Genomic DNA, 13,332 nt, shown 5'->3' on the forward strand with positions numbered 1-13,332 from the left:
AGCATGAAAAAGCATCTTGATTCCAGGATACACAGGAGCTCTTGTCACACGCAGGATATCCCTTTATAGACAATCTCTACCTTTACTTCTGTAGGAAGGGTGAAGAGTGGCGAGCTCATCAGTGAGACATTGGCATCAGCAACTAAATGCCAAGACCCAGTCCTAGCCACTTCACCCAACTCTAGTCAACTTCTACTACTTTAAACAGGGCAAGAGCTGGCTAGCCTTGAGTAAAACAATACAGCTTTGAAGGGCTACTGTGGTGGCGTAGTGTGGTAATCCTCCACCTGTGGCACTGGTTCATGTCCCAGCTGCTCCACATCTGATCCAGCTCCCAGGTAACGGTCCTGGGAGGTCAGCAGAGTGTGGCCCAAGTCCTTGGTCCCTTAACCCTCACGAGAGGCTTAGAGGCAGCTCCTGGTTCCCAGTGCTGGACAGGCTCTGCCACAGAGGCCTTTTGAGGAGTGAACCAGCTGATGGACAATCTCTTTCTCTTTTCTTTGTAATTCTGACTTTTAAGTAAAACATATAAACCTTAAAAAAAAAAACTGTTTTGGTCAGTTTTAAGAAAAGATACTATAAATATTTTAATAATTTCACTTAATGTTTAGGATAATACCTACACAAACAAGAAACACTCAAGGATTAAAGTGACTCACTGAAAACTCCAAGCTAAAATAACAGATTTCCAAGGGCATCCTTCCGCCTATGCCTTCTTCTCCTACCACCATTTAAGTGGCCTGGCAGCTATCCTGAAAGAGACGAAGCAGGGAAGGGCCCAGGACTACATGTGACTGAGAAGACGAAATCATCTTGGAATGAAGGCGAGGAATAACTAACGAGAAACACAGTTTTCTTTGCTAGATTGCAACGCTACTAACAGCTCCACAGAACTTCAAAGCACATGCAATTTTTGGCAAGATATCACCTGTTCAAGTCATCATGAGAAAGAAGGAAATCTTTAGAGCAACTGAAGTTTTTTTCTGTAATTTATACTAAGAACATGAGCTATAGTTCAGTCTTGGCTGCGTCTCCGTTCTGGCACAGTGTCATATGGAGAGATTTTCCAAAGCGCAACAAAATTTTTAGAGTATCAGTGACAGATCAGACTCCGTACATACGCCACATCCGGAACAGTTAATGAGGGGAACTTGGAAATAACCAAAATACGTCATTTTAATTAACACTGCGCAGAACAAAAGCATTATTTCAAGGAAGAGGCATGCGATACCTGCGCGTCCTGGGTGGCTTTGGGGGAGGGGAGTCTTGTTTCTCAGGATCTACAGAGCTGACTGTATTCTCAGTGTTCAATTCATTCTGGCAGGGGAAAAAGAAGAGCTTCAGTTAAGTTAGAGGAAAACCAATTTGTCTTTCTCATGTTCCAAGTAAACTAAAGGAAAGGTGCGCACTCCAGCAGATACTTAAAGACAGGGCAGAGGAAGGCCTGGTCCAGGGGCCAGCAAGGACTGAGAAACCATCCAGTCTGACCCTGCCACGGCAACACTAAAGAAACACAATACATTCATAGCTGGCTAATTTTTAAGCTGACAATTCTGAATTGCCTGTGCATGATGTCATAAATATTCAAATGGCCCTTGGCAGAAAAAAATAGTTCCCTATCCCTGGGTTAAAACATAATAATAAAGCAATAAAGTGGTTTAATCAGTACTACAAAACTGTTACAAACTCAAGGAAAGGGGCTGTTATTACAGGTGAAAATGTTAAAAATGTAAGAAATATTACTAAGTTTAGAATATTAAGTTGGGATGTGGAAGGGCACTGATGGATGGCCAACATTTTGAAAAGAACAAAATCAGAAAGAATTCAGGAAGAGGAGGAAGACACAGCAGTGGAAAGAGCAGAAATGGTGAGGGCATTTGCAGTCCAATGCGCACAAGGGCCAACGGGGAAAGGCTCCATGGCTGAGGGGATGCGAGGGGATGCAGTCATTAGCAGAAAGCGCCAGAGGCAGGACAACGAACTTCTGAAGAGTTAAAACTTTGTGAGCACGTTCATCTGATAAAGGGAACGAAATGTGGCAATGAAAAATGAAGAATGAGTAGGCATTCGTTGCCCAAGAAGCTCTAAGAAGCCTCCTGGTCCAAGAACCCACACTGTGCTTTTTGGATAACCTAGTATCAACCTCAGTAATGGCTACACTCTTATGTTTTCTGATCCATTCTTATTATGTGCACTGTTCAGAGCCACGTTGTTGCAATCCATACAGCCTTCCAGCTACTTGCATAATCAGCTGAAGCAAGCACCAGGTTTTAAAAGTGGAAAGAATTTTAGAATTTAAATGACCCAGTCAGGATTCAGTTCCAATGTATTGCTATTTTAAGCAGTTTGTTTATTTTGTATGATAGTATTTTTCTTTTTATAAAGATTCATTTATTGTTACTAAGGCAGATTTACAGAGGAGACAGAGAGAAAGACCTTCCATCCACTGGCTCACTCCCCAAATGGCTTTAATGGCTGGAGCTGAGCTGAGCTAAAGCCAGGAGCCAAGAGCTTCTTCTGGATCTCCCATGCAGGTGCAAATCACAAGGCTTTAGACCATCCTCTGCCGCCTTCCCAAACCATGAGCAGGGAGACGGATGGGAAGTGGAACAGCCAGTACATGTATTGGCACCCACATGGGATCCCGGCGTTTGTAAGGTGGAGGATTAGCCATTTGAGCCAACGTGCCAGGCCCTGATACTAGCATTGACAATAACAGCTATATGAAAGGCCACAAAGAAAAAACGACCTGAATATAATTATCAAATATTTAAGGCTATATCATCAGCTGTAGTTTAGAACAAAATGGCCAGTGCTGGGCCAACAGAAGCCAGGAGCCTCATTTGGGTCTCCCATGTGGGGTTCAGGGACCAGGCATTTGAGCCAACCTCTGCTGCTGTCCCAGGCACATTAGCAGAAAGCCGGATCAGAAGCATCAACGTAAAGGGTAGCAAGAATACCCATTCCTAGTCTCACGAACCAGTGTTGGATGGTTTAATGATAAAGCTTTGCACCTTGACAGGGAATGAGAGGGCAGCGTGGTAGTACAGCACGTTAGACTCCATCCTGGAGAGCTGCTCTGGTGTGCAAGGGAAGGCCACAGAAGGCGGCCCAAGTGTCTGGGATCCCGGCCTCCCAGCTTGGCTGCTTTGACCATGTGGGGGAATGGATCAGCATATCAAGGATCTGTTTCTCACCTCCTCTCTGTGAACTCTTTCAAATAAGCAACAACATCTTATTAAAAACAAAAACAAAAGCCAAACAGGGAACAACAGACTGGAGAAAACAGAAGCAGAAACTTGAGAATATGGTATTTTTGAATATTCAATTTAAATCTTTAAAAATAACTCTGGGTGAATTACAAGCCAAAAAGGTACTTAATTTCAGTTCCATATTTCCAAATTAAAAAAATTAATATACAAATAACGACAAAATGAATGCTATCATGACCAAGAACAAAACCAACTCAGCTAGACTCTCAGTTCAGTCTAGTTTTCACTCACCTCTGGGCTGGAAAAGACAGAATACAGTACATTTTTAAAAAAAGGTAATTTGGACACAATAATGAATGCTATGACTTTATAATATAAGATGCTTTTTCCTAGCTACATTTTATTTAGAATATCATTTAATTTGTACTTGAGCTATTAAACATGCATCATTATAGAAGCAAATAAGCTAATGACACCTATTTTAAATAAGAATACCCATCATGGACAGTTTCATGTTAGATAGAAAGATGACAGGTAAAAGCTAGATCGTACATCTTGGTAAAACATCAAGGTGTCTTAAAGCTACAGGCCAGGGATACCTACCAGCCCATCAGCAGTTCCCTGGGCTTCAGGAATTTCATAGAGTTGTAGCTGTTTTTCAAACAGCTGAGCGATGGCTCTATGAACAAGCTCATATTGCTCCTGTCAGGGAGAGGAAAAATAAAGTGAAAAGAAATTAAAAAAAAAAAGGAAAACTCCCAAATCAAAAAAATCATTGATAAAAATATAGTTTAACAATTTGAAACTCAAAAGAGCTACCTTCGTTTGTACTGCCGAATGCCTCTGCGTCCGCATTTCTTGGATTAAATTAAATACATTAAACTCCTCCGGTATTTTCTAAAACAAAGAATATAGAAACTTGCAACAACCATACAGCAAACAGTGAAATACTCTTTCATTTTGTCTAGCTGCCTTACAGGCATGCTGGGTAAATGGCAAGGACACGAGCACGCCAGCGTATCCGATAGGCACTGTGCTTGGCATCATGGGCAGAGCCAGAGCTCGATTCCCAGTCCTAAGAGGAGACAGATGTTCACCTAAAAAGGCACTATGATCCTGTTTACCCTGATGTTATCCTGTTTACCCTGATGCAGTATTTATTCATTTTCTCTACCTTTATTTCTGACACAGAAAACTGCTTCTGAAAAAAATAACTTACATAAAAAGTTACAATTTCTGGCAAGTGATCTTTCACTTTTGAAAGTTGTAATAGATCAGTTGGATGTGATGTTGAATAAAAATTATTCTTACCCCAGCTTTGAGTAGATTCCACGTATAATCTATGGCACAAATCGCACCTGTCCTTCCGCAGCCTGCACTAAGGACAGAAAGTTTGAAAAGAATAATTTGACTTCCGTATAAAAGAATTACGAGTCAATATGTTCACGTTTAGAAACAAAACAAAGATTTTGGCAACATTCTACTTTCTGATTAATAATACCATGCAGAGATAAATTTATTCCAATCTCAACATGGCTCCTGTGTTTTAGAGTAGAGGAGAAAACACTGCAAGATTTCAGGATGCTAAAGGGTCAGGAGTTCGGAGATGAAGCTCGCATACCAGCAGTGATTTCATTAGAAGAATAAAAAATGCTGACCTCCTGGAGTAACAGGACTTGAAGAACATAAAGTAAAATTCTCTCTATATATATATGATTTATTTTTCATTTAGTGAAAGGCAGAGTTACAGAGAGAGGAGAAATGGAAATGGAAAGTTAATCAAGACCTTCACATTCAAGGTAAAAGCTCTACCACAATTTTTGAATACAGTGCTGTGCTAGGGGAAAGACCGTCGAAGCACACCTCAACAATGAATTATGAAACTATCAGATTTACACAGGATTAAAAATTTCAAATGTATTTACATCAAAACACAGGCAGACTTAAGATATGGAAAACCCATCACTGTGTGTACTAAGCATTGGGTTAGTCATCGTTTGGGGCTGATGCTGTGGCACGATGAGTAAGCCGCCTGCAATGCCAGCTTCCTAGCTGCCCCGCTTCAGTTCCAGCTTCCTGCTGATCTCCTGGGGAAAGCAGCAGAAGACGGCCAGGTCCTGGGCCCTGAACCCACGTCGGAGAGACGGGGGAAGGCTGGCAAGCCACTGACCCTGCAGTCGCTGCGGGAATGCTGCAGGGGACGCAAGGTTCTCTGTACCTCTGCCCTTCAAATAAAAATAAATCTTCAAAAAAGAAAAAAAAATCATTAAGCCCAGGCAACATTTGTAGCAATAAAATGCAATTTAATAAGAATGCCTAATAATGTCTAGGCATACATAACTCCATGCCATGCCAGTGGTATAAATGTGGGCATTTGAGGTTCTTCACCGAGTTTGCATCAGTTCCACAATATACTTTTACATTTATATCTTAAGAGCTCTAAAATTAGCGTTCATCTTTTTTATCAATGGCTTTTTAACAGCAATCTCCTCTTTCAGCTGCGACACACTTTTAAAATTCTTAATGTCTATTAGATATTGACACGTCACAGAACTGACGGTTTCTTGAGCAACAGGACCTTATAAATGTACACCTGTTGTATTAAAAACATCTCATTCCGGCACTCATGAGACGGGAAAGCTACCTGGACACCGTTTGAAGGGAAGTGACTTTAAAATCAGTAATTTATCTTCATACCCTAAAACAACCTTTAGTCTCCAAAGAAAAACATATTTACCAATCATAAAATAATGTTTGAGTTTCAATATTTCTACCCATAAAATGGCTTCTGTGAGACTTTTTTTCAGTTAACATAAATACAATATTTGACTTCAAAAGCAAGGTGTAATGGATACTGATTAAACTACATGCACGGAATAGTAAAGCTTAATTTTATAGCATTCTACCATTCAAGCAGATGAATTTATATTTTAGTGCAATAGTCCAATAGCGATTACATCAATTTTTACAAGGCGTCAATTTATTCAGGACTGTCACAAAAGGAGGAATAAAATCAGCATCAAACTTAAAACCCTTTTATACCTGCAGTGAATACAAATGGGCACATCTTCATGTTCTTGATATTTCCTCATTAAGCTTATCATGTCTAGAATAGAATCAAATGACGAAGGGACATCATGGTCTGGCCAGTTTACATAATGAAACTGATACAGCCTCCGAGATTCCTTTAAGAAAAGCACATCCAACAGTTATGAAAATATATTTGCAAATTTTAACGTCACTTAACTGACATATCTAAGATATTTGGTCAGGTATTACATTTTTTTACAAGGTAATAGCCTACTGTTAGTGAAAGCTTATTTAACAAGTTTCTATACAACCATTTGTTTCATCCTCACGAGGAAGGCATTGCTACTTCTCATTTTATGGTTAAGGAAACTGAGATGAAAACTTGAAGCAACATTCCTAAAGTCTCACAGAAGTGTCAAAGATGACTGTTTTCCCAGATGGCCTTACTTCTAGAATGTTCTCATTAATGATTAATACGTTATTTAACTAAATTCATACAATTAAATGTGGTGAGTAATACACTGAGTACCACGCAAGAAACCTATTGTTGGCGCCGGTGCCATGCACCCCACACGGACACCTGCCTGAATCCCAGTTATTGCACTTCAGATCCAGCTCCCCACTCACGCTCCTGGGAAAGCAGTAGAGGACGGCCCACGTGCCTGGGCTTCTGCACCCACTCGGAGCTCCTGGCTAAGGACTCGTTCACCTCCCTTGGCCACTGTGGCCATTTAGGGAGTGAACCCACAGACTGGAAAAGCTCTGTTTCTCCCTCAGCAATTACAGTCATTTGGGGTGGGAATTGTGGTGTCTTCTCTCTCCATAACACTGCCTTTCAAACAAAGCAATCAGCCTTTTGGCTAAGATCAAATGTAGTATCAAATAAATTAACCTTCAAAAAAATCTATTGGGCCCAGCGTGGTAGTCTAGCGTCTACAGTCCTAGCCTTGCACATGCTGGGATCCCATATGGGCACTGGTTCATATCCCAGTGGCCCCGCTTCCCATCCAGCTCTCTGCTTGCGGCCAGGGAAAGCAGTTGAGAACGGCCTAAAGACTCAGGATCCTGTACCCATGTGGGAGATCTGGAAGAAGTTCCTGGCTCCTGGCTTCGGATCTGCTCAGCTCTGGCCGTTGTGTCCTTTTGGGGAGTGAATCAACGGATGGAAGATCTTCCTCACTGTCTCTCCTCCTTTCTGTATATCTGACTTTGCAATAAAAATAAATAAATCTTCATAAAAACCTGTTGTAATTAAAAGACTATTCAATGATCAAATGGGAAAAAAGGCACATCTGTGCAACTCCAATCCCATTTGTCTTATTACAGCCAGTGGTTCTTGAAATACACACATGGAACCATTTTTGACAAGTGGCCGGGAGTACCACACTACTTTGAGAAAAATGTTAATATACTATCTGGCTTTTTTCTTCAACAGATAATGGAATGTATGCTTATGTCTTTAAAAATTATCTGCCTTATTCATAGTAAATATTCAAAGGCACAATCCACATAAACAAAATCTTTTTGGGATACAAATAAGAGAGTTATTCTTGCAGTTATTTCAAGCAAAACTGTTTGTGTCCTGCAGTTTCCTTGGTAGCTTTAGGTAACTTTTCAAGGCTTCTGTCTGGTCATCTACTTGCAATGTAGATGGTAACAGGTGCTTTCATAAAGGCAAGAGGATTAAGGTGCCTGACACACGACAGCAATTCCGTCCGCTCCTTATCACTATGCCTACAGATCTAGAGGGATGTGAGCTGTGAGGGCAGGCGGAGTAAGTACTGGAACTCTGGCTGCCAAGGGGCAGGGCAGTGCGCTGCACAGCCACACGCCAGTACTCACGTGGGTTCAAACTTAAGTGATAAACACAGAGCCACGAGGACAAGCATTTTTTAATATCCATACGATTTCTGATTTTTTAAAGAGCACTATCATTTTATATAACCCTTAATAATGAAATCAAGAGGCTTCAAGTTAAAAACATTATCTAAAGGAAGGCTGAGTGTTCATGGTAATCTTTTAAAAAATCTACTAATTAATGAGTTACAATTATATAACAACACTGCAATATGCTCACTGGAAAACTGTGGCAAAGAAAGCGTAATTATTCCAATGCAGCTATTTAATAAGAATATCGTTCTTAGTTACAATTTAAATTACTTCACTACATATTTTGATGAGCGTGAGGCTCAACATATTAAGTAAAACATAATGTGCTTTTCTTCATTATTTATACAAGTTTAAAAACGGTCACATTTTCTTAACTATGTAAGCCGTACGCTATTCATACGTAATCTACTATTTGAGAAGTGACTTACATTCTGAAATTCAAGTAAAAGCGTCCTGATGAAATAGTCTGTTCTTGCTTGTTCATCTTCCTGGAGACAGAGACACATCTGAACATCAGTGAAAACATTTAATAATAGAAAAACTTCCAAAGCCATCCATTTGCTTATCTAAGTTGTACTTAGATGTTTTTAAATTTTTTAAACCACGTGATTTTATTTCAATTTGCCAGATGATAATGAGCGAGCGTGAAGTTCTCACGTTTATCAAAAAGGATGTGAAGACAGCTAAGACAATTGGGGGGGCGGGGACTAGTAAATAGTGCATATTATCTGGCATAAAGTCTCCATCATCTCAATCTCATAGTTATTAGGGCAGGCATGTTACAATTCAATTATCCACTAGTCTACCATGCCAGTTTTCTATTCAAATCCTTTATGCAGAAACAAATACTTACACAAGAAATTTTAAACGGTGCGAAGGTTATAGGGTCGTCTCCATACAAGGGCCAGTAGCGTTCACATTTTTTCTGTAGTCAAAGGAAAGGTTAGTTAGCAACCCGGACTGACTTTCTCACCCATCCACAAACAGCTGGAGTCCTGCCGATCACCTTGACACTCCTTCCCAACAGCACAACCACATCCGCTATCCTGCTCAGACGATTCTCTCTGCTGTAATTCTCAATGTTAATACTGCACTACTGTAATGGCACATGCTCAGTAAGAGTGTGTTTCAAATGTTCTGCCAGTGGCAAAAAAATCTTCGACAAGCGCAAACTAGTATCTTAACTACCCAATTTTACTTGAGAACTTCAGAAAGGGTGGCCAGTTTCTCCCTGTAGCTTTCCACTTTAAACAGGTAAAGAGAACACTCAATTTTTGCTTAGCTTCCTCATTTTACGAAGCTGGGGAAGCGAGTGAAAAATCTCACTTCATATATAAACAGTGACTCAACTGTTAAGAAATGATTCAAGTTTAACAAGAACCAGTAAAATGGAAGCTGCTAAGTGACACTTCAGTTAAATGCACCAGTTCACAAATTTCTAATTAAATGTCCATGGGTCCAAATATATAACTACTTGTAAGGAGTTGCAAACATTGCTTACAAGGAAAAACATATAATAGAGGTTTAAAATCACAGGACTCTCTTTTTAAATTTAGAGACAGGAGAGTCAGAAAGATCAGATCAACTCCGGCCATTGCAACCACTTGGGGAGTGAACCAGCCAATGGAAGATGGTTCAGTCTGCCCTTATGTTCTTGCAACATCCTTTATTGAAAAGGATTTAATAAAAACAAAATTTATTTTGTTTACTAACAAATTCATATAATATTGTAAATAAAATCACTATGTAATTTATTTACCATGAAAAAACATAACTGAGGAGTCATTGTGACAGAACAGCAAGCTAATCTTGGGCCTGTCACTGCTAGCATCCCATGCCAAGTGCCAGGGCATGCCCCGGCAGCCATGCTTTCCACCCACCCCTGCCTGTGGCTTGCAGAGGCAGTGGAGGACGGTTCAAGCCTTGGGACCCTGCATCTGTGCGGGAGACCCAGAAGTTGTTCCTGGATCTCAGCTCAACTATGGCTGTTGTGGCCATTTGAAGAGTGAACCAGTGGATGGAAGATCTCTCTCTTTGTGTAAAATCTGCCTTTTAGTAAAAGTAAATAAATCTTCAAAAAAAAACCTAAGAAATTTTATTGAAGCCAGGAAAACAGTATATAAATGAATGTATCTAACTTGAGTTCAGACTATAAGAATGACAACATAGTAAAGACATCAGGATTAATTAACCTACAGATGAAATAAACTATGAAATAATAAAATCATTTTAAGCACTGGGCAGGATACTTACCCTTCCCATCTCAAATTCTCGACAGGCCATTACAATGATCTATAAAAGAGGATATCAGTTAAACACAAATTTACTTTTTCAAATCAAAGACAAGCTTCAGGAATTACTTTTTCCTTTGAGCATAATGTATACTCGGTTTGTACAAAAAAGTAGTTTTGATATTGAAAGCATGAGTTTAGAAATGATTAAAACTACAAGTTCCAAATATCACAAAATAAAATGGGCTCAACTGGGGCTGGCGTTGTGGCTTACCAGGTAAAACCAACCGTCTTAGCACCAGATCCCATATGGGTGCCAGTTCAATCCAGGCAGCTCTCTGCTACTGGCCTGGGAAAAGCAGGGGCAGACGAACCAGGGCCTGGGCCCCTGCCACCCCCGTGGGAGGCCCAGAAAAAGCTCCTGGCTTCCAACTTTGGCCTCGCTCATTCCTGGCCATCCCGGCTATCTGGTAAGAAAATCAGGAAATGGAAAACCAATCCCTCTGTCTCTTTCTAACTCTTAAATGGATAATCTTTAAATTGTTTTCATCCCTAACATCTTACAATGCAAACTTTCAAACTTATAGCAAAACTCCAAGAATTTTACAGATTATCTATATTCTACCTTTAACATTTCACTATATATATTTTATCACATAGCTGTCTCACTCAATCCATCTTTTAAAAATTGCATTTCAAAGCCAACTGCTCTCCTAAAAACTTCAGCATACATATAATTATTTGAGATTCAGTAATTTTGATACTGGATATCTTCCTTTCCCTTAGGGTAAATTTTATGTAGGATAAAAAAGCAGAGATCCTAGGTGAACATTTTCCACACTCTGACAAATATATATATATACACACATATACAAACACAGCACAAACTCTGTCACATAAAGGATGTTCCTATCACCCAAAGTCTTTATGCTCCTTTCCCAATATTCAATTTCAGTCAATAATAATAGCAAGCCATAGAAGTTGAATTTCTTCCCTGTTTCATTAATCTTTCAAAGCTTAGAAGAATTGCTCTGACATCACAGAACAAGCCCATCACAACGCTCGTGGCGGCTACGTGAGCTCCATAGGACCCACGTCCCATATCTACCACGCAGAGTCATCACCATGGCACCATCTGGATGCCAGCAGTGATGTGCTGTAGTGCAGGGCAACTCTGCGTAGAATCCTATCTCACTTAACTCCTGGCTTCCAAACCTAAAACCTAAAGATGCACTACTTCTCTTTATCTAACCACCTGTCTAATTGGAATGTCAATGGCCTGACATGTTTCTAACTGAATGAGCTTCAGCAGGCTGGGTGTGTCTACCTGCCAATCCTTGTATACTTCATGAAACAATGCACAGTTAAGTGCTTAAATTCGTATTTTCTGGGCAGAAGGACTCAAAGGGGCTTAACGAGGCATTTCTGCCCGTTATAAGTTATTTGGCATTTGTCTGGCTAGTTACTAACTTATGACAAGACTTACGAAACTCTTATTAGTGATGGTTTAACATACCGTTATGGCTAAAAAGTTCTCTCATTCACACAAGATGCCTTAGGTCATTACACATAATACTTCTCAAGAAACATTACAGAAAATAAATTACTTACTACAACATTGTACTCCCATATCATCCTCCAAAAGTCTATTACTGTATTTGCTAAAGGTCCTTGGGTTGCCACATACGCTTTTGGCCCATAGACGCCCTAAAAAGATTAAAAAGCAAAATACGTTTGTCACGTTACCAAAAATACTTCATTACTTCAATTTGAAGATGTCAAATTTTATTAGTACTCTGATCGTTTTCATCTGAAGCATTCCTGGGGCTGGCATCATGGGAGGTAATGTCCCGCCATGATGCTGGCTTCTGTCTGAGTGCCGGTTCATATCCCAGCAGCTCCACTTCTGAGCCAACTCCCTGACAAAGTCCTGCAAAACGTAGCAGAGGTGGTTCAAGTGTGTGGGCCTCTACACAACTGGATGAAGCTCCTGGCTCCTGACCTTGCCCTGCCCAGCCCTGGCTGTCGCAGCCATCTGGAGAGTGACACACACAGCTGATGAAGATCTACCTCTGTTTGTTTGAGTAGACCAAAGCATGACAAAATCTATTCAAATCATTTAACGTTTGGTGATCATTATTGATTTTGCGTGTTTATGAGGTATGAAAACCAGGCTTACCTAGGAACTGAAAACAAAAGCCAGTATCTAATCAACAGCACTAACTGTGGCAGAAATGTAACTACATAATCGGACGTTAAAAATAATACTCAAGCCGCTCAGCCATTCTTCGCTAGCGTTTTTCCCCATCGCTGCCTTCAGTCACTCACTCGGCTCAGCAGAGCTTACTTGGGAGGGACATGCGTTTGGCTGAGCGGTTAAGATGCCCAGACCCACAGGAGGCCCTGCGTTACACGTCATGCTCCAGCTCCCAATCCTAGCTGCTGGCGGGAATCACAAAGGCAGCACTGATGGCTGGAATGCTTGGATCCCTGCCCTTCCTACCTAGGAAATCTACACTGATCCAGTCCCCGGGCCTTGGCTCCCACCCTGGCAGCTCTGGACACGTGGAGGGAGTCGGCGGACATGAATGCCTTTTCTCCGACTTTTATGAGTTAGTTTAAAAACAAAACGTACACACTCTCATTGAAGGATATGAACAGTGACAACATCTGACACGATAATCCTGTTAGTTTTTCCCAATAAATCTTGGGTTTTTCCTCAATCTTTAAAAAAGTGAATCTTGTTGGAAAAGAAAGCTTTGTTTGCAATCATGACAGTTCAGTGTTGAGGGAGGAAATATTAACTTTAATAACTCTTACACTTAGAGAATCAATAGATAACATGCTGAAATATGTACTGAGGAAGCAGCGAATATTAAACTGTTATGCGGAGAAATACACGAAAACAGAAAAACTTATATAGCATCTGTATCCATCTTTACTGGAGACGACGCAAAAAAATGTGGCTG

The 13,332-nt window shown here is 40.4% G+C and overlaps 1 protein-coding gene across 5 annotated transcripts in view; it reads right to left on the bottom strand.

Moving 5' to 3' along the window:
• Nucleotides 1–13,332, bottom strand: part of PTPN12 (protein tyrosine phosphatase non-receptor type 12) — a 52,765-nt gene that overhangs the window by 12,764 nt on the left and 26,669 nt on the right. For all 5 annotated transcript variants that reach the window (XM_040971211.1, XM_040971198.1, XM_040971201.1 and 2 more), the window contains 9 exons: nt 11,975–12,070; nt 10,386–10,424; nt 8,986–9,057; nt 8,561–8,620; nt 6,255–6,397; nt 4,524–4,590; nt 4,032–4,109; nt 3,816–3,914; nt 1,232–1,317 (listed from right to left, as the gene is read on the bottom strand). In XM_040971211.1, coding sequence (XP_040827145.1) covers nt 1,232–1,317; nt 3,816–3,914; nt 4,032–4,109; nt 4,524–4,590; nt 6,255–6,397; nt 8,561–8,620; nt 8,986–9,057; nt 10,386–10,424; nt 11,975–12,070 — 740 coding nt within the window. The remainder of the gene's footprint in view (nt 1–1,231; nt 1,318–3,815; nt 3,915–4,031; nt 4,110–4,523; nt 4,591–6,254; nt 6,398–8,560; nt 8,621–8,985; nt 9,058–10,385; nt 10,425–11,974; nt 12,071–13,332) is intronic.

Source organism: Ochotona curzoniae, unplaced genomic scaffold (assembly GCF_017591425.1).
Source record: "Ochotona curzoniae isolate NIBS_2020 unplaced genomic scaffold, NIBS_Ocur_1.0 contig_21, whole genome shotgun sequence".
Taxonomy (NCBI): domain Eukaryota; kingdom Metazoa; phylum Chordata; class Mammalia; order Lagomorpha; family Ochotonidae; genus Ochotona; species Ochotona curzoniae.